Source organism: Syngnathus floridae, chromosome 7 (assembly GCF_059516105.1).
Source record: "Syngnathus floridae isolate MCC-2025c chromosome 7, RoL_Sflo_1.0, whole genome shotgun sequence".
NCBI classification, from domain to species: Eukaryota; Metazoa; Chordata; class Actinopteri; order Syngnathiformes; family Syngnathidae; genus Syngnathus; species Syngnathus floridae.
The window spans coordinates 11,361,205-11,383,439 of NC_142419.1; the positions used below are offsets into that span (position 1 = coordinate 11,361,205).

Here is a 22,235-nt window from a genome sequence, read left to right on the forward strand (position 1 = left end):
AGAATGAAAAGAAAACACAATCAATTATCAGCCATGGAACAAAGGATTTCTCATTTACAACTTGTTTGATTAGTTAAATACAAACAGACAGCTGACGTCAAAGCAGTTAAATTGACTGATAACTATCCCCTAAAGTTACCTGCATATTTGCTGGCACACTCAATGACTATGCAGTGTGTGCATGTGCTGTGCACGTTTGATCTCAACCAATTATACTCTAAGTAAAACATTGTCTAAAGAAATGTAAGGGAAGTAACATTTATTTGGATTGGCAAATAGGTTTGAAGGTACTCTCGAGCACGCAGAAGTAAATAGCCTGTAGGGAAAGAATACCGAAAAAAAATCATGCATGGAGAGATGAGAGGCGTATCGAATGCAAAAAAACAAAGTGATGATTGAAAACAAATAGGGACACTATTTTCCAGGACAATCCACATAATTCAACCTTGGTGTTGACCGTCTATATCAACGTGAGGAACCCAACCTGTTAAGCCACACGCACAATTCTACACACTAAAACAGTAGGGGTCCCCCCGGAGAAACATGAACCCACAGAAAGGTTTCCTAAAACACTCTTTCAGAGCAAGGTTCCACAGGAGATGTACAGCAAATAAAACATTACAAGTTCTCAAAATTCTCAAATCAAAAACCTCTACTGCTCTCTTCCATTTTTCTCTATTTTACAGTATCCAAGCAAAACATCGAGCACCTTTGTGCCTGTCTGTTCTTTCCATAACGGACACGAGTACACAGTGAACAAATAATAAATGTCATATTTAGAAATCAAACTCATTTATAAGGAATGACCTTTCCAACAATGACATGTCTGCTTTTTTTATTGTATTAGCAGCTGAGTGTAGACATCATTCTGGACCAGTGCGCACACAATGTTTATGAACAAACAAAGTCTGTGCAATATGCAGGAGGAGCCGGAAATCCTGGCCGGAAGCTGCCTGTCCTTTTCTGGCGTTTGCTGTCTGGAGTCACACACGCCTGTAGATGTGAAAGTTGAATTTTAGATCCCAGGAATATTGAAGGTTGAAGGAATGCTGAACGAAAGGTTGGTGAGAGTGATCTACAAAAAGTGTGATTGGGTTTGTCTGCTCCATGGAGATAGTTGATCCTCACCAGCATACCCTTGGCCCTCATGCGATCATGCCGGTTGCATGTGTGGCATGTTGCGTTCTCTGTCTGTGGGCATAATCCCGCCTTATTACTTTTTGTCAATATTTGCATCACGTTGTCTTCAAGTTGTCCATGTCAGTCCTTGGTTGAGCAAGGACAGAATTTTACAGAGGTTCTGATTTTCCTTCCCTTGAGAAGCTCAGCGAGGCTAAGTACATTTACTAATTGAATGGCTTGGTAAGGGTTACTGACTTTCTTAATAAGTCTTTTAATTTAGCATGACGTATTGCACTGCCGGCATTGGTCTTCTCACCAATAATCTGCAATTTGTGCGTGTTTAAAATATCACTGTAATTTTGACCTATTGACATCTTTGAATTTTGGCCTATATGAGCGATTAATGCGTATAAGTAAACTTTTTAGCCAATAGAAAAGGGGATTTCCCCGAGTAGAAGACAAAATAAAAATATCAAGGATAACGTTGTTAAATAATCAAGTTATACCGTTTTATTATGATTTCTTTAGGCGATAGAAAAAGTTCTCCGGAAGCCTTCATGCAACCCCTCACCCCCTATTATACTGTAAAGTCTTTCAGCAGCTCCTATGCCATCAATGACCTACAAAGTTGTTTATCACCAGTAAAGGCATATACACGTGATCAAAACATCTATCATCCCATCCATTTTTTTTTGTGCTTGTCCTCATCTATTGCGGATTACCTGGAACGAGTGAGGGCAAAATGAAGCTTCATGAACCAGTTGTTGTATTCTTTGGCTCCTTTAGATGGCAATGTTGGTTTAAAGTGAGGGTTTTAAGAAATGGCAAGTTGGTGGGCTTTTAGTTCTTCGGTGAACAGAGAGTGCCATCTAGAGGTCTAACTAAACACAACAACGGGTTCATGAATCATCTTGAAGCTTCATTTGCCCTTCATTACCTGGAACCCTTTGAGCCTATCCCAGTTGACTTTACCGAGAGGTCAACTGGAATGGGCTGAATACAGGGCAACTGGGACAAAGAACCTTTAACATTTCATTTTGCAACCAGTTTTTTTTTTTTTTTTGTGTGCAGCTGAATGACCACATCTGTGTCATAGTTGAACCACTGAATTGCCAGTAATTCTCACTGATGTCAGTAAGCCAATTATTTCCTTTAATATGTTAATTGAGTCATAGTCATTAGTAGTAGTTAATTACAAATTGCTTGTAAGTAGCAGTCGATAAACCGTACCTTCTGAAATAATAAATCACTTTGAGACAATTAATTGCCTTGAAAATAATTCACTGCTCAAAGCATTGGACCTACTCAGTAGAGCTCTATCTGCTGGCTACCCTTACATTCTGCATTTCAAGGGAAATATAAACTAAGCTTTTGTTGTTACTTCATGGCTGTGATGGGTCTCAATTTTATATATAGGTATGAACCACATCATATTAATTATAATTATTACATTCAAATCAAAGTCACAAAGGCTGAATTGCATTAAATTGATTTACATACATGCAAGTAGCACACGACATTTTTGACTTTGAAATATACACAAAACATAAATTAATAGCTAACCTGGATTAATCCAGCTATCCGTTCGTTCGTCGATTCTGCAGGTATTATTTTTCATGGAGTACAGAAGAGGGTACATCAGAGAGGATTTTCACTCTCGCCTCATCCTACTCCCACGGAAAAAAAAATCCCCATTCCAGTGCCGGAGTATAATAATCCTATCCCATCCCATCCAGGTGAAAATGACAAGCTGTCCTGTTTCCGTTCAGTATGACTCCCACTCTTGCACCCCTCCTATTTTGGAGGCCAGGTAGAAAATAACAACAAACAAACAAACCAACTAAAATAGCATTTTATACAATACAATACAACTTTATTGATATAGCACATTTAGCTACGCATTATTTAGTTTGTTGGGTTTTTTTTATTAGTTTTTAAGTTTTTTGTTAGTTTACATTTCAATTATTTACATGGCCATCCCAACTTTGCTCATGCATCTGCCATCTTTTTCAAGGGCACTAAATGATCTTTCTCACCTGGAAAACCCGGGAGATTTTAAATGTGTCACATGACTTAGGATCAAAAACAGAATTGTGCTGCCTGTAGGCAAAAATTGTTTTAAAAACAACTTCTCTGTATCATCACTTTCTGAATACTTTATGCCAACTGCACGTGCGTAACTAAGGGAGCATGACTGGAAAGCCTATAGGCCCTGTCCCAATTTCCTTAAGAAAAAATATAATACAAGTTGCCCAGCCATCAAAACACAAATCACTGCAAGTTCAAAAACGATGGTCTTATGATTTTCATTCTCACAGATGAGATGCAAAAAAAATTAATCACACAGTGAAGAGGATCGCGGTTCCCTAGTTGGAATACATCCACAGTTCTCTCACTCCCAGCTACAAGTTATGAGGTGGAAAAAAGTCAAACTGAGAGGCGGGGTTTTGCGCACATGCACGTGAATTTGCTGCAGACTCACCATGCTGTTCCCCCTGGCAGAGGTCCAGCAGGGGACTCCTGTATGAGACGCGATCAGTCACCCGCAGCACCTCATGAGGAAATCCTCCAAGTTCAAAAACTTCCATTCATTGCGACAGCTCCTCGTGTCATGGCATGCATAGATCTCAGCCTACCAACCTAATGTTGGTCCTGCTGTTTCATTTGAGAAGATGAAGGCTGGGCAGAATCCTATTGGTTGCAACGTTAAATTCCAATTTATTTATTATTCAAGTACACGCCTTCTTTGTGATCATGTAAAAAAAAAAAAAAAAAAAAAAAAAAAACACCATGCACATGCAGTGCAATGGCATTGCTCTGCCCTTGCCGTACATGCACGGCATAGTTAATAATAAAAATAAAAAACAGAGATGCTCACATCGTCATCATCTCCTCCGTGTTGCAATGCGGACTGCAGCCGTGTGAGCAACATCTCTGCTCCACGTTGCTCCAGACGCGCATGCACCTTCAGCCAATTCTTCTCAAATGTGCGACGCAGGTGTAGTGACAATCGGAGGAGTTTGTATTTAAAAATTAAATATATTTACATAAGGGCAAAATATTTTAAAACAGTCAAATTTTCAACAGTCAATATCTTTAATTCATACATTTGCTGGAAATGACTAAAAAGTTATATTCTGTATGTATTCTTAGAATTAATCATCAGATTAATCGGTAATCGTTTTTTCTTTCCATTATCGTTATCGGAGTTGTGGTGGTAGTGGTAGTAGGAGTAAATATGGTATATAAATACGAACAAACCTTGTGACTTGCTTGTAAAATAATTAAAAATGTTTTGCTGCACACTGATCCATCAATTAGTTATGCCTAAGTCTGTCTCATTGTGCAACCGTAGCAACATAATGTTGCAATAAACTTTAGTAGGAATAATGTCATGTAAACAAAGAACCTAAAGGCTGATTTATAGAAGGGTGACAAATTATACATGGGCAATGTATTTATGCTTTAAGCAACTGTTAAAGATTATGTCTGGCTGCATCTGTACTGTTAAAATTGTTGTTTTAGCAAGATTATTTACATGGACTTCATTTATATTAAAAAGAGAAAACACCTAAATAAATAGTGGAAATTTTGTAGCGTAACAATTAAACATGAACATTCTCAGCTATTGCATCGAAGCATGCAACACACAGCCACCAACCAGCTGTTGTCTGTAATCAGATTTATTAAGATTTTAATTTAAGACTCACTCTTGAGTCACAATTCTGCCTGTGAGGAACTCTGGACATCTGCTCTTAAGCGCTTTAGAAATCAATATGTTTGTCAACACTGATAAGATCCATCACAATTTTAACCACATATCATCTTTAGGTTTATCCCCCCCGAATTGCCTTTGGGCAAGAAGCAGTGTACATACTGAACTCTTAACCCATCAGAGTGTGGACAGACAATCATTCACACTGACATTCACGTCTATGGGCCATTTAGACGGTCCAGTTAATTTAGCATACAATGGGACTGTGGGCGTAAATTAGAGTACCCAGGGAAATCCCACAAAATCACAAGAACATCAAAACTCCACACAAAAGAGTCAAAGTTGAGATTCTAAATGAATGTTCTCTTTGTGTTGCGTCTGGCTTTGGTTATTCTTTTTGGAGGGTCACGCGTGAGTCGCCATCTATGTTTCTTTTTATTTTTGCTATTTCTTTATTTTGGTTTTGGCAGTTTTGTTTGACTTTAAAAATGTTCTATGACAGTGACAGACATGAATAGGATCCACTGCATCAGTATCCAGGAGAGTGTGCTGTTTCACAGCTTAAAAAAAAACCTCTTAATGTACTGAAATGTTCTGTACTTGAGTTCTCAGCCATACAGTAACATAAATACTATACATGTCATGTACAAAAACTGAGGTTTACGTTACAAGACGAAAAATATTTGATCACTTCATAAATTGACAAATTTATATTTAGCAATAACTAATGTGTATAAAAGTTCAAAAGTGCACATTTCAGCTGTTGTCACCGAGACAAAAAGACTAGGAAAACCATACAATTTTTTTTTTTACATGTGTAATCTTTTCATGTATGAAATCAAGAGAATTTAGTTGGTCCACTGTTGGTCTGTTAACACACTCACACTGACACCATGTGCAGGTGCAGCACTACAGCTGGTGAATGTCTCATGATTGTTTTCTGGCTGCCACAGCTTGACCTTTGACCTCCACCATCTGGCTCTAACATACAACTCTCCTTGCTGTCGTGATGAGTCCTCAAAACTGCTGTATGGCTCACAGAGGAGGTCAATAGGGACCTTCTAAGGCTGTCAACTGTTGTTTCATTAGCTCCTCTCATGTAATTGTGTAGCTTAGCCAGCAGAGAGCAATGTGTAGCTTGTGTTTATGGGAGATTACTTGTATTTGCACGATAATAATAGAAATATGCTAAAAACACTACAGATGAGGGATGAGCAACTAAAATGCTGGAGGGGGTCATTATTTTTTATCAGTAGTAAAATGGAGCCACTTCATTACCAGATGAATGACAAAATTGTCATTTTAAAAGTTGACAAAATATGTGCATTTGTGCAAAATGCATGCTCTTATAATATTATTTTTTCATCATACCTTTTTCAATGCATGCATAGAAGATCCTCTAATCAACAAGAAAGAGTTTGAAACAAACAACTAAAAGCACATCCTGTGATTTTTTTTCTCCATTGGAAAAGTTATAATCAAAGACCCCCCCCAAAAAATCACATTACTACTTTTACTTTTCTCTGAGAGGTTTGTTTGTAATATTTGATTTCACAATAGTATGAAATGTTTTAGTGAGGCCATCCTACTTCTCTGTATGCTACAATAGAATTTTTAATAATACTGTAACACAACCACAGATGTAAATTTTGCCATCATCTGTTTTATTTTGGAACCACAACATTTAATAAATACAAATACAAACAAGCTTCATGTCTTAAAAAACAGTATCAAAAAGATCATACAATATGACTTAATTCACAACAGATAGGTGGCAAATTAGGTGTGAAGTGAAGCAGAGCAAAAGCGAAATCAACAAGAGGCTCAAGGTTAGCAGAGTAACACGAAGCAGCAGAGCATCTTGCACCTTCTCAATGCTGCCAAAAAGAAAAACATAAAAACTCACTTAAATGCCCCCAAAACAAACAAAAACAAAATCTGCCTTTGTTTCACTTTAAAAGTTCACCTTGCCACCCAAGTTTGCTGTCACATCTACGTGCAGCTGTCATTTAAAAGGCATCATATGCACACTCCCACATATGGACACAGACAGATTCACACATTCAGCCATGTCTTTACATCATCCAGTGAGAGCACTTGAAGTCGCTGTAGTACAGAAACTAAGGATGTGCTCCAAAATGGACATTTAACTGAAACTCACTCAACAGCCCAAAGCTTCCATTCAAAGGCTGCCTTGTTAAGCTGCTGAGTTTTTATTTTATTTATTTATTTTAAAGCAAGCAAAAATCTCCAGGAAAATTTCAAGACAGGAAGCAGGTTTGTAGCGTCTGTTTGGTCGTCTCCAAGGTCACTAATCCCTAGGAAAATTCTGTCATTCATTAAAAGTTTTTATCTTCTAATCCTCCTCCTCTGGTCCTCTCTGTCCTTTACAATCTTAAAGCTGACGACAAGGTGGGTGGGTGATGGGGGTGGGGGTAAGCGTGAAACTTGATTGGCCCAGTGTGCAGTTCTGGGTTTGAGTGAAGTGTCACTTTGGCAAAGTCGTCATCAGAGTTATTTGAGCGTTCTGTGTTAGTTCAGTGTCTCTGGCTTGATCGTTTATCAAGAGCCTTCATCACAAGTTCATCTTCGTCTCTTGAATCTAAAGTAGAAAAAAAGTTACCATTTTATTTTTGATTCAAAAGTTGATGATTGGCTGGCGACCAGTTCAAGGCATGATAAGCACGTACCGATGCAGTCGGGGCAGCATGAACCATCTTTGCGAGTGATGTTGGAGCAGGTCAGCAATGGACATTGTTTACGTTGACATTTAGTCACACCATGCTGTGGGAAAGAACAGAGGAACATTGGTTGGACGTGTTAGTAAAAAAAAAAAAAAAAAAAAAACATGGAGAAGCCGCTGCTTCACTTTTCACTTTTATTAAAACAAACCCAGAGGGACCGGCCGTGGTTCCCAAACAAAACACTGACACGTTATTTATTGAAGTTGATATTGAAAATAAAAGCCAACCTTATCGACTGATCTGGCAGAAGCAACGCGACTACTTCTACTTTTGATATCTGAGGAATGTAAGTGCAATATTTACTTTTCGATTAGTTCAATTTTGATGCTCTCTTGGGAAATTTCTGCTAATTACATTATTTCATGCGCCACAAGTCTCTACGTTTGTGAAACAAATAGGTCTTTTTTGCAATGACAGTGCGCAGGATGTCACGTTTCGGTGATCCTGCGCACTGCTCTGGTTGTTGCTTTAGATGGCAAACTTTTAGCCCAAGCCATAGGTGATGTTGAATAGACCATAAAATATGATGAGCCTGAACTTAACAATGGATAAAGGTATCGGGTCACTGCTGCCGCAGGAAGTGGAAAATTTCAGCTTAGCTTTGACGAGAGGTGGCTTTATAAATTTCTCCACGCTAGAATCATAAAAGAATATTTGGGTGAAATGAAGAACTAGAATTCAGCGGGATCTAGTCAAACATCTGCAAATAAATTAAAAGGTTATTCCCTACAGTTTCAACAATACTTACATCACACCAGCAGTTGATGCACTTCATCTCTCCTACCAACGGCACCCACGGATGCCAGTTATCGCTGTTCTGGTAATAGTTCTTGCCAAATTTGCAGTGTCTCGGCCCATCCGCTTGCATCATGTCAGTGTGTTCCAGGTCGCCGGGGATCTTCTCGTCAGCCGGACACTCTTTACAGCAATCTGATGGATTTCGTCTCACCGGATGACTGCATGTCAACGTTGGACACGTCACCTTCTCACAGTGTACTTCACCGGTTGAACCCTGCAGAGGTGAGTACCAAAGATGACACATTAGTCACAAAAGCAATGTTGCAATGAACGACGTAAACCGAGGGCCCAGATGTCAAACGCTGCTCACAACCCCAAGTTGCACATTTATAGAACCTCTAGGCATTAATATGACACATATATTGTATATTAACCCAAATTACAGTCCCCCATCAATGTCTTTCTTCTGCATTTTAGCTGTCAGTTTGCCATTTCTGAGAAAATGCTCATTATATTTCCACAATTTACTGAAATGACCTCGTGAGACGTGTATTCAGGACTGTTTCTTAGGAGCGAACACACGTTAAATGATCCATTAGGGGCCTTGCAAAGTAAAGCCAGATGTTGAGTGCTGGTGCATGTATACCTTGCAAGTGCAGACGGCACATTTAATGTAACCAAAGGGAGGTACAAAAGGATGCCATGTCGTTCCAGGTGCGTGCATCTTCTGGTCTCCCTCAAAATAACAACCTAAGAGAAAGACATTAGATTGTTGCCTTTGGAAAATACCCAAATACTTTGCAGTCGATACTTGCAAACACACACATGACACAAACAAATTCCAGATGAGAGGAAAAAAACACACACCTTCAGGATTTTCTTCCGCTTTTTCTGGAAGTTTTATGTCCTTTGCTTCTTTTTTCTCTGGGTGGCAAGAAAAGAAAAGAGACATAATTATTCCTGATTATACTAAAAGTATGACGCATACTATCAGTATTTTCAGACAGACAAACAAAGAGACAGAAAGATACAATAGTGGTAGTAAATAAATATTTTTTTGGACCACCTAAGTGAAGTTGGACAAATTTCGTGGCACACCCGATTTTCTCTTAAGGCTCACTGATCTAACTTCAATGTCATTAAATGAGAATCTCACCATCACAAATCGGGCAGCATTTATCGTCAGGCTGGCTAGTTTGGGAACACGTCAACACCGGGCAGATTACCGGATCACAGATCACAGTTCGCTTCTACAAAGAGAGAAATATGAGATTCCATTTTCAAAGTTATGTGTCACTGTGTTTCTTTTGAGTTACCTGGCAGCTGCAGGAGAAACATTTATCATAGTTGGGAGTCCAATGGGATCCGTGAGCGTGGTACTGGTTCTCAAAGGAGCATGTATGAGGGTCTTTTTTCAGCACTTCAGGATCTTGGAGAAAAATGTCATCAAATTCAGCCTCATCTACGTCTTCTTTCGTCCCAAACTCGCAGTTGTTGGAAACATGAACCTAGACAAAATGACATGATCGTAAAGGAGGTTGAAAGGAAGGAAAGCGAGACAAAACTGGAGATGTTTTAATTGCTGCTAAATGTAGCTTCTGTGTTCACAGACGGCTTTTTCTGTATTGGACCTGTTTGACATTTCAACAAATTGATTCTCTTATTAACTGGAAATAGCATCAAACATTAATCAAAGTCTACATCAAGTTTAGTTGAAACTTATTACTATGAATGAAATGTTATAAATAAATCACAAGGAAGGAAACTTCACAAACCTGGCCACGAATTTCTCCCCTTGGGTTCAGCTTGGTGCTGACCTGGATGAAGGCTGTTCCTTGGTCCAAGTGCTGCAGTAATTCTGCACTGATGTCCTTCAGAACACCCCGAGCCTGGAGGAGATGAGTGAGAGGTTGAAACAGATTGAGATTATGTTCCGAATCTGTGCTTGTGGGTATCTGACCCAGTGCTGTGGCGATGTACCTGAGAGCCATAGAAACCGGTCAGCAGTCTCTTATGGTTAACACTGCTGTCATCCAGTTCCCCGATCTCAGCGAGGCCATGCAGGTGGGCGTTCACTGTGAGGTCATCAGCCTTGCTGAGGCCCGACACAACGATCTCATAATGAAGGTGGCAATATTTGTCCACTGACACCCAGGCGTGGCCAGAAGCGCCGGTTCTAACTGGGGGTGACACATAGTGCCCGGCAAGAGGGGTGGGCAACTCTAGAGGAGAAAATGAACATGAATTATATGTATATAATTGGATGAGTTATGGTGAGAAATGTTTTAGAGCTGAAATTGTGTCAATCAATGAATCTTACCATGCCTTGGAGCCTCCAGGCCACTATATGGCAGTGCTTTGATTTGACCCCTTAGTTCTCCCTCCTGGTTTTGAGACGTAGCCACATTGATGAAAAGTTCATTCTGCAGCAGCATGTGGATGTTTCGAGCCTCCAAGCGACTCCAGCTGCCCACTGCTCTTCCCGAGGCCTTGTTGTACTCCGGCGTCAAGTCGTAGAGTATTGAGCGCTTATTTCGTCGCCTTGGCTTCAGCTCAATTGTGAGGCCGACCATGTCTCCGGTGAGACCCGCAACTTGAATCTGAGTGTGGAGTGGAGTGGAATTTATATTGAAATTGCAGGTGTTGGCTATTTTTCTAATAAGAATCCAGCAAACAAAGATATTTTACAGTATAAAAAAAAATACACTATAATATTGATAACCTATAGCCAGCAAAACTAGTTCAAGACTTTTCCCATTTGTAATACAATAAATGTGTCCCGTAATGTGAAAAATAACATTCATTAAACCTAAACAGATCCATACCTGATAATCCAGCGTGCCGTTATCATGAAGGTTAAAGACGGCGGAGCCAGTGCCTCCCGTCTTCCCAGGAGTCAGTGCATCACCGCTGGACAGCACGCTTTGGATGGCTGAACCACACACGAAGTGACTTTCATCAAAATCTCCTTAAGACTGTTTTCATGCTCATATTACTGAGGTTCAACACATTCTCCACACAGGGTAATCCCCCTCTTAAAACTGCCGCAGATTCTCCATGACAGCACGCAAGATGAGAAAATGATTACTGTCATATTTGCTTCTTAGATGAGGGAAAAAGGGGCGCATGATACTCGCACCGTGCTAACATGCACATATCTGATGAAAAGTCAACGAGAGCATTATAACCTACAACATCTGATCCTATTTGCAGACCCATATGGCGATTGAATATGTGGTGCATTCACAAAAACCCACCCAAGGTAAAGTCTTGGTATGAGGTAACCCTTGCTGAATGCAGCAGGCTTAAAAGGATTGAGAGGAATTAGAAGCAGAGGGTGATAACATTGTATGAAAATGAAAAAGGGGCAGAAAAATGCTGAACAAATATGGCCATAAATGTACTCAGAGACGGAATGATGAAGAAGAGGAGGAAAAAAGAAGAGAGGTGAGAGTGAAAAGGCCGTGTTGGGTTTAAATTCTTCACACATGACATCACAGCACAAACAGTGACAACCAACAAGGACTGTCAAGTCCAGCAAACTTTCAGGCATGTAAGCTAACTTTTAGTGTATGTGTGTGTGTTTCTTTTGGAGGCAGCACGTGAGAAGCTTAGCACGATTCCGAGTTCATATTGTATGTTGGGACCGTATGTGCTTCAACACTGACAGGCTATTACGCTGTCAAAAACATTTTTGAAACTTCTGGAATTTCTGTTGATCTGGTGGGACAGAATGTCGAACAAAATAAGCAAATTTTAGTATTATTAAGAATGAATAGAGAATGACACCAATAGCAATGAATTGAATGGCATTTTTTCAACCTGAAACTGACTTTGGAGCAGGAGGTGTGGTTTGCACTGGCAAGGTCAGAAGTAGGGGCTGTTACTATTGAGAGTTTTTAGAATGAATAATTGTATCAATTATTCTATCTATTATCTGAATTATCTGATACAATTGTATTTCCCTGATTACTTTTGATTTGTCAATTGTTTTTGTTTATTTGGTATTATTTGGTGATCAAAGGCAACAAAACAACAGTTAAGCAATGTCACACAAGGAACATTGTTGGTCATTGTTTTCCAAATTAAAGGCAGATGCTTGCAAATGTCTTATTTTGATTAAATACAAAGGATAAGTCAGTCTGCTTTGCATGAAGGATGAGAGAAATCAAAGAATTATTACTTTGAAACTCTGAAATCAGATTTGGACAATCTTCAGTTTAACAATGCCTCCAAACAATGACTCAATTATTGAAATACGAGGCGATTGATTCGATAATCATTATGTTGTCGATGTGTGTAATCGATTCATTTTGACATCTCTCACAGGACACATATAGGCACGCAACTCACACTCACATTTACAGCTACTGAATGGACATGTTATCAAATAACACAATAAGTATGTTTTGGAAATATGGGAGGGGAACAAAGTTTGCAGAAAAATAACATACAAGCATAGGAAGAACATGCAAGCGTTCTCAAAACCATTGGAAAAGTACTTTCTTTTTATCCAAATGCAAAACATCACACTTCCTGCAAGATCTTCAATGCAAAGACATAACCAAGCATATTTTTTTTGTTTAAACAATGGCAGGAGACCCTTGCCAGAACCATGTCTAGTTTTAACAAAACATAAGTTTGGTTGTACTTACTGTCACAGGATTTTCTGCCAGTAATAAATCCAGAGATCTGCTGGGAACGGTGACCCTCTGTTGCCACTGCGATCTCCAGCTGCCCACGAGAAAGCCAGAAGAGTTCGCGGCTATTCATGTCTGTCAGCACTTCTGCAAAGTCTGGATCCTGCACAGATTGGAATGGTAAAAAAGAAATTGAGAATCCGAGAGAACAGCTAACAGTCGTTGAACTGAAACCATATTCCTCCTGTATACAAAGCCAGTCACCCTTAATGAGCACATCAAATATCGACCAAGTGTTTCCACCTTCAAAACATTTCGCAAAGATGAGCTGAGTACAGCCAAGTCAAGCAAGAGTGAGAGGACAATAAAATCTCCCGCAGAGAAATTCAGTAACCACATGTGCATCAAGACCACAAATATCATGAGAAACACATATGACTGTGTTAAAAGGGAAGCCAACCCCAACATTTTCTTTACAATAATAATATGTTGCATGTGCTACCTCCCAGTACTCTAAATACGGCATTTTGACAAATGTTTTGTTTATGAAATATGAGTTAAGCAGCATAATTCACTCTTTTTTATCTAGCACAGTGTATTTATCTTTTGCCACTTGCTGTCGACTGAAAATTACATCACAGTTGCCGGTCTCAGGTCACAACCAATCACGGCTCAGCTACAGAAAATTAGGGGTTTGACTTTCTCTTAAAAAGTATCCCAGAACTCACATAAAACATTGACTTTAAAATCTGGCTTGCATTGCATGCTGAGATGAAATCCTCCTCAACTGACTAGAAAGATGTGAATCGGTCAGAAAACCAAAGCAATATACTAAATACTGGGCAGATGTACACAGGCGATGACAAAATGTTAGTTTTGTGACCCTGGGGCATCAGCTCAGTATAAATATACCTCAGTATAAATATACATGTCCCATAAATATGTCCAGGGAGAGGCCAAAAGAATCTAACAAGTAATGGGCACAATAAGGTCTTCACAAAGTATGGTGTCAGCACTCATTACAGGAGAAAGAAAGATGATGTGCAACATGTTTTTGGATGACTTAGTTACTCAGCTGGATCCATAATGAGTCAGTGTATTGCATTTAAGGATATTAAACAGAGGTCAGCGCAAACATTTTACACGGTCACGCTCACCCACAGGCCTGAAAGAGACACATCGGGCCTTCGTGCCATTCCAGGCAGAATTAAAACCAGGCTCTCTTTTCATCGATTGTCCTTCCCCCCTTTTCCTCTCTTCATCCATCTCAACCCACAGACCACTAACTACTGGCATGTGTAAGAAGTGTGGACGCAGTCCATCTTCCGTAACGCACCTCCCTCCGTCTCTCATCCCGGCCACACATCTGTCTCCGACCCGCTGTCTTGCGCTAGAACACTTTCTCTTCCATCCATTTTTCCTTTTATCATGTCTCAAAGTAGTTAGCTTAGATCAGAGCGATGGCGACAACAAGCGCTAGGATGTGGTGGTCAGACCACTTCCATCTCAGTATTTTTTTGCTCTTTAACTGCAGCAACCCCCTAATTTTAAATCTAGGACAAAACTCTTAAAGTACCTCACTTTTGACATGCTGCCGAGGACGTTATGTTTCTATCACTGTTTATTTGTTAGTTGCAGCTACTATGGAAAATGATGATGGAATGGTAAGTCAAGGAAGAACATACTACATTACAAAAAATAAGGATATATTTGATCGAGTTATAAGGCAGGGCATTTTTTAGGTTAATTTGCACAGTACACAAATCTTGGCACAAGTGAGAGGGGAATAGTCTGCACTACATTCCTAAATTTGTTCTTGTATGTTATTTTTGTGTTATTTGTTATCAACTGCTTGGACTGTTACTCACATGAGATGTGATGTTGGCCTGGATCTCTCTCAGGATGTGCTGCCTGTAAAGCAGTTGGACTCGAATGGGAACCAAAAGGGGTTCTGTGGGAAAAAAAACAAAGAGAAACTAAAACCGATCCCTGGATTTAAGACTTGTAACAAATGAAATGACAGACTAAGTCATGGAATTAAAATCAGGACAGAAAATTACACCCCCCCCCCAAATAAAACGCACTAAGTGTCCTCTTTTCTTACTGTATACGTTATCATATATTGATCCCTTTACCTTTATCTTTGTTTTTGATGAGGCCCTGCAAGATGAGGATGAAGTGGAGGTTGTTCTCCATGTCACTCAGCGTCAACATGGCGATGCCTCCCATGCCTGCGTTCTCCTCTTCTGATGTCAGTGTTGAGCTGAATGTCTCTGTTCATAGTGAATAATAAACAAACTGACTATTTGTATTCCCTTACAGACCTTTGGAAATGTAACAATTCTGCCACTATGTAAACAGAGATTTTTGAGCACTACAAAATAAATAGCACAAAAACACAATCATCTTAATCCATTGGGGTGTTATAAGCAGAAATGTTGTTGCTATTTCAAGTGGTCTTATTGTTACATTGTCTACAAGTCAAGTCAATTTTATTCATGTAGCCCTTAATCAAAAACATGTCTCAAAGGGCTACACATCATCACACTTGACAATTATTCTGACCTTAACTCCCAGAAGTGCTGTATGAGAGGACAACTGTTGTGCTTCTTACCAAATGATGTGTGATTGGTGTTAAACGAGTAATGGATGAGAATTAACTACCGTAATTTCTTGACTATAAGGCGCACCCGAATATATAAGCCGCACCAGCAAAAATTAGGGGAAAACCCTGTTTTGTTCAGGTATAAATCGCACTGAACTATAAGCCGGAGGTGTTTAAATGTTTGGTTTCCTCATAGAAGAGGGGATGAACAAATCACACAATATCATTAAAATCATAAAAAAATCCATTGATAAACCTATCTGGACTATAAACTGCAGGGTTCAAAACATGTGCAAAAAGTAGCTGCTTATAGTCCGGAAAATACGGTACTTCTTTTGTACCTGAGGTGTGTCAATTATGCAATGTGATGCATTGTGATGTCTCCAGAAAGCTCACCAGCGAACAGAGCCCTGTGTTTGATGATCTTTCCTTCTACTTCCTCTTGTTGGCCGGCTGACGTGCTCATGCGGACGCGCAATTGCTCATTCTCCAGCTGTCGTAGAAGAGGCTTGGCAACGTTTTTCCATACACCACAGATCTGTACGCACAAAACAAAACAATAACAAGAGAAAATGAGTAAATCTGAAAAAAAAAAAATTGGGTCAACAAAGAAGCAATGACACTTGTCGACAACACATCAAATGATTGACTTCTCTTTCAACCCCAGGCTGCAAGAGAAGAAATATGTGCGCGTGCCGGCACCTCATAACTTAGAGTTCAGGGGTAATCTCCTTTCTAATTAGCCTATGTTTGTCCCCTCGCTAGGCGGTGATGTAACAAGTGAAAAATGTTCTTCTTCCCCAAAGTTTTGCCCAGGCAAACTCCTTCGTCCCTTCTCATTCCTTTTCTGCGCTGGAGTGTTTTCTCCACGGCTGCCTGGTGTTTGACACTGACATTTATCTTAAAATAATAATAGACCAATTTCTGGGACCTGTGTTTAAAGGGCTCCTGCCTTACGGAGTTGCGTGTTCAGCCTGAAATGGAATGTGCGATGTGTGTATTTTGGCAGGAAGTGATATGTAGTGATAGCTTCAGACATCAGGGACATTGCGGGAATACATTTAAAGAAACTACTGTAACCTCTGACTAATTTATGAGGATAGTCACAGACTTTTGAATGTGATACGTCAGACACTCGAGGCACTTTACCTGAGATGTTCCATTTTCTACATTCTAGTGAGTAATTAATCGACTGGTTCATGTTTGGAGATGTTATGAAACCAGAGACTATGTGTGCATGCTGCTGTTTATTGCTGCAGCATGAGTTATGGCAAAAAAAAAAAAAGTCATGGAGTCAAAGCATATATCATGAAGCGGGGGAAGCTTCACTCTCTCAGGAAACACTTTGACATCCATGCACACGTCATAAAAAGACTCCTAAGAGAAGCAAGATGATTTAATTTATCCAGATGAAGTCTTACCATGTCGGACTGGCCCTTGGGGACTTTGTATTCAAAAGCAGTGGCACCATCTGTACCCAAGAAGAGGATTTTACTGGGATGGGCCATTCTGGAACAACAATAGATAGATAATTATATAGTGGTGTTGCAATTATTTCCTCTCTTGTTTTTCTCCTTCATAGCAACTGTTTACTTTTGGTATGTGATGGAGAAGGCCAGGCTGGTTCTAGTCAAGGAGAAGCGAGCTCTGGCAACAGCGCTAGAGCTTGGCACCCATGATTCTGTCACTCCTGTCAACAGTGCGACAAAGTCTGCAGAAAAGGCGAGGGTAAAGTTGGTCAACAACACATGAATCATCATACTGTTTTTTTTTTCTCTAAATAAATATTTCATGAGTGATGTCAGTTTTTAAGTACCGTATTTTCCGCACTATAAGGCGCACCTAAAAACCTCCAATTTTCTCAAAAGCTGACAGTGCGCCTTATAATCAGGTGCGCCTTATATATGAACCAATATTGAGCCACTACAGCAGGCGTCTCCAAAGTCCGGCCCGCGGGCCAAATGTATATATCTTATATATGGACAAAGCTTTAAAATGGGCATTCATTGAAGGTGCGGTTTATAATCCGGTGTGCCTTATAGTGCGGAAAATACGGTAGTTTTTGTGTATAGTGATGGTACATCGGTGAGCGTCCCTGCTCACCAGTGCGGCTCTCCTCCGGGCCCATATCCTCTGAGCTCAGGTAGGATCTGTCGTTGTAAGATTTGTGCAGGTCGTCCTCCTTCCCTTTGCCCTTGTCATGGAAATACTCAAAGCTGTCCAGTATTGGGTCGGTCTGTTTCTTGTCTTCTTCACCTACGCATAGAGAAGAAGCAAACTTTGTGGGAATTCATGCATGTTTCCCACATCTACAATTACAACCAACTCATTAGGTTCAAGTAACAATGTTCATCGTTATTTTTTCCTGAGGGTATCGCAAGGGCTATTCTCTTTTGTCTGGCAAGCCCATACAAACTTCCCAAAGCACATCCTGCTACATGTTCCTGAAAATCTGGTGGACAGATGCGACAATAGTGTCAGCTGGCTGCCTTTGTTCCCACATTTGCATTTGAGGATGAAATATGTGAACATGGGCAGCCAAAGAGGAAGTGTGGCAAGTGAGGGAGAAAAAAAAGCAAGATGTATTAAAACAAGGCGCTTCCAGAGAGTCAAGTTAATTAAAATCAGTGCTGGCTTTATTGTCTTTTGGAGAAAATAGAGAGAATTGATTAATGTAATGTTATGTAATATTTGGACGTCAAACAGAACTTCAGAATTTCCGATTATTTGGGCCCACTCTGCTTTACATAATTGTTTTAGTTCAACAACACAGCAGGATTTTCAAGCATGAACAATGTTTTCAAGTTTTCTGTTAATGTGTTAATATATTTTCCTTTCGTAACTTGGGTGAGCTACTTTTGTTTTCTCTACTTTATTTCTGAATGTCATTGACTGTTTTGTTTGACATTTTGTAAATGCTTTAGGTCAGTGGTTCTTAACCTTGTTGGAGGTACCGAACCCAACTAGTTTTATATGCGCTTTCACCGAACCCCTCTTTAGAGAAAAATGTAATCATTCTTTTCAAATTCAAGACATAAATGTATTTTACTGGTGCACAAAATGAGCCGTGCAAGATCATCACCTTGTTGAAAGAACAAAACCAACACAATGCAGGAACTCGCAACAATATATGCGTCATCACATTTACATGATAAATCAGGTGTGTTCGGACCTCCGCAGTGGAGGCTCTGCTGAACCCCTGAGACCGACTCACCGAACCCCTAGGGTTTGATCGAACCCAGGTTAAGAACCACTGCTTTAGGTGTTGTAAATTTGCTTGTGTGAAGCACATTGAGGTCCCTTGAGTATGAGATGCGTGCAATCAATAAAGTTCCCTGTATTGTGATTTAAAGGTTATGCCACATTACTTCAATCAGATTAAAGTCTGGACTTTGACTAAAGCGCTCCAAAACCTTCCTTGTTTATTCTTAAACAATTCAGAAGTTGACTTCTTGATCTGTTTTCAATTGTCATGAGACATGCCTTATTTTAAAAAAACAAGACTTTCTATACAATGCACTTTCGGGGTTAACGGGATTCCCAAATTCTGGACCCCAAAGTCTGTGTAAAATCAAGATCTAGGTGTACTCATCGGTCTGAAAAAATTGGTTTCGAACATCCCTTGCGTATACACTTGTTAGCTTCTGGGTAATGTCACACTCAAATTTCCCTATATTACTGAATGCTCAGGTGCACCAGCTACACACACAAATGCACACACACACACACACACACACACGCACACACCTTTTCCATCACTTGCACAAATATACAAGCTGCCTTTGTGCCAAAGCTAGGACGAACACACTCAACCTTTTCCTTCAAACATAACCACAACACATACACAGTCTTGACCCTGTTCCGATTTTGACACACACGCACAAACACACTCTGACAACAACACACATGTACACGCTCACACACACACACACATGCAGACACACACACAAACACACACACACAGAACTCAGTGTTGTCACACTGATGGAGGCTGCAATGTTTTACCTTTTACTTTCCATTCCATTACCAGACACAGAAAAAACACCCAATCTAGTGAATAAGAGTAGCATGTACCCCACAAAGTGTGTTTGTGTGTATATGTCTACGTCAGTGGAGGAATATGTTAATACGATGAAATTGCAGGGTCTGCAACAGCATGAGACAAAATAGAATGGTGGTGTAGTAAGTGAAGTTAAAAGCCTTTTTTCCCAGGATTTGTCTCATCTTAATTAGACAATTAATTAACCTCTTCACGGAAAGACAATAAAGTCCCAATTGTCCCTGTAAACATTGAAATTTCAATCAGGACACATAAGGACATTATGCCGATAAAATTTTGAAAGGCATTTTCTTAAAACAATTTTTTTAAGAAAAAAAATTGCCTTTTCAATTACAAAAAGTGATAATCAATATATACTCATATCACTAAAATTAATTGATTTTCCAAATAAAATTCAGTGGCAATATGTCTCTACCACTATTTATCAAATTATATATATAACCACTATCGTTAGATTGCTCACTGTTCTTGGGATTTTTGATAGAACTTAAAATAAATTTATAATTATTGTTATTATTATTACTATCACTATAAATATATTAATATTATTATTAATAATTATTATTATATATATTAATATTTTTAAAATAATAACAATAAAAATAATAATTTTGTAGACTGGATGAGAGAAGAGGAAATGAAGACCGTTTTCAACAAGATAAACATGTGAATTACCTTTTGGGCAGGTTTTGCAGCAGTGTCCTGGCAGCAGGATGGGATCATCACAGTCTGGATTCGGACAGTCCTGCTTTATGTTCTTGCAGTTGACTTTCCCAAATATCTTCCCACGGCGACTCTTTTGCTGCACAACATTATTGGAAATTGATATGTTTAGCCGTGACACATTTGCTTGCACATAGACTTCATGCAGTAAAGAAAGTTGAAAACTTACAGGGTCACAATGACATTGTACACAATGCATTACACCAAAGGGCTCCCCCAAATCTGGGTGCCATGTGTCCTCCAGCGAATAGAACCGACCCCCAAATGAGCATCCTGTACAAAAAATATTGTTGAACAATAGATAAAACATTATAATGTTAACAATTTGGCATGACTTCACTACTACTGATGTTTTTGTGTCAAGAAATGTGTGACACAAATAAAGTATTTAACTTTGTAGTGAACCACAACATCCTGGTCATCTCACCTCTGGTATGTTGGATGGGAATGAAACTCACAGAATGCCTTACGTGTTTGGGGTTTTACAGTCCGGCATCCTGCCTCATCTCAATGATGCATGCATGGGAAACATTCAACTTTCCATTCTGCGATTATCAGTGGTTCCCTCACATACTATATCATGCTGTATTTTCCAGATTTTCCATTTTGAAGAACGTAGTGCATAAAATAGCAGACGGTTTGATTAGATTTAAAAATAATAATTTAAGGAGAAATGCAGTCAAAAACGAATCTAGTTTGAACACGTACTGTTTCAACTTTCCTACCAGTGTCTTTTATTATTGCTATGGTAACATCTTGAGTTAGTTTTGTGCACGCTGAGAATAAACAGGTTTCCAATGCCCCCCTATTAAAATGATTGCACTCTTCAACTAGTCCAAACTTTGAGCCACTTCAGCTTGAAATGAATCATCTCCAAAGAGCACATGCTTGTAATGGAAAGTCGATTGATTAGAGTTTCCATTGCGGAATTACACGTTGAGGCGCACTGCCGAGTCGTTAGCTGCCTCGTAAAATGCTGGAGGAGGCTTTTCGAACGCGCGGGGATTTTACACATTCTGCTCATGCATCAAATGTGGTTATGACTCACGCCTTTAGTTTACGCATGCAAACGAGGAAACTTGGATTTCAACAGCAAAGGAAGGCAAATGCTTCATCCAAAAAAAAAAAAAAAAGTGATCGTCATAATAATCGGTATATTTCTGATGGGCATAATAAATTAGGAATAGAACTGGCTTACCTGATAGGCCTTTGGAAGGCAGAGGTTCTTTCTCAGACTGGATGGGCAGCGAGTGAGACTTGAGGCGCGAGGCGGCCTCCACGCACGCACACACGCAGCAAAGCACGCACAGTATCGCGCAGAGCACGCGTGGAACCAGCATCGCCGCGCTCGCTCTGGTTGCTGGATTCAGCCCGCGAGATTCTTCACCACTTCCCCAAATGAATATATACAATTATTTAGCGAGCACCGATAAAGTCACCTTTACGTCCAAGTGGTGCTCTTTTAGCAACCAAAACCGATGTGACAAGTTCAGTGCAGTGTGGACTAGAATTCTCCTAAGGGCCGTCCCTCTCTCACTTTTATAGCCTGCTTCCCTGACAGCTTGAAACAGCCACCGGCTGGGAAGAGAAGAAGGGGGGGTAATAGGTGGGATCGGTGATGGGGGTGGGCCAAAGCTGGATTACCAATTGGAGTCCCCCCATCACCCCGAACCCCCTTCCACCACTAGGGGCCCCAAAAATACAAACTTATTCTATGAAATGTTCATTTCAAATTATGGACACGTTTAACAGGCTCACCCTTCAATTCTCTAAAAAAGTTAAAGTCTACTCACAGTTCCTGGTTTGGTAGTATGAGTTTCAAATCACTCATTGTCAAATTCTGAATTCTTTATTGATCAATAATGAAGTATAAGAATTGCAACACAGA

At 39.8% G+C, this 22,235-nt stretch overlaps 1 protein-coding gene and 1 long non-coding RNA gene across 2 annotated transcripts; both read right to left on the bottom strand.

Moving 5' to 3' along the window:
- Positions 1-818: 818 nt before the first annotated feature.
- Positions 819-4,126, bottom strand: LOC148395228 (uncharacterized). Its single transcript, XR_015859486.1, has 3 exons — positions 4,001-4,126; positions 3,605-3,813; positions 819-993 (listed from the first exon to the last, which is right to left on the bottom strand). It is a non-coding gene; the product is annotated as an uncharacterized LOC148395228 (long non-coding RNA).
- A 2,354-nt stretch (positions 4,127-6,480) lies between these two features.
- Positions 6,481-21,970, bottom strand: chrd (chordin). The gene is made up of 21 exons (XM_088380874.1): positions 21,546-21,970; positions 20,517-20,620; positions 20,300-20,426; positions 17,668-17,820; positions 17,158-17,275; positions 16,986-17,073; positions 15,961-16,102; positions 15,095-15,232; positions 14,828-14,910; positions 12,975-13,122; positions 11,145-11,251; positions 10,640-10,919; positions 10,300-10,541; positions 10,095-10,208; positions 9,636-9,827; positions 9,476-9,569; positions 9,187-9,243; positions 8,966-9,069; positions 8,330-8,593; positions 7,528-7,621; positions 6,481-7,439 (listed from the first exon to the last, which is right to left on the bottom strand). The coding sequence occupies exons 1-21, from the start codon at positions 21,685-21,687 to the stop codon at positions 7,375-7,377; spliced, it is 2,856 nt and encodes a 951-aa protein (XP_088237000.1). The 5' UTR covers positions 21,688-21,970; the 3' UTR covers positions 6,481-7,374.
- Between the last annotated feature and the right edge of the window lie 265 nt (positions 21,971-22,235).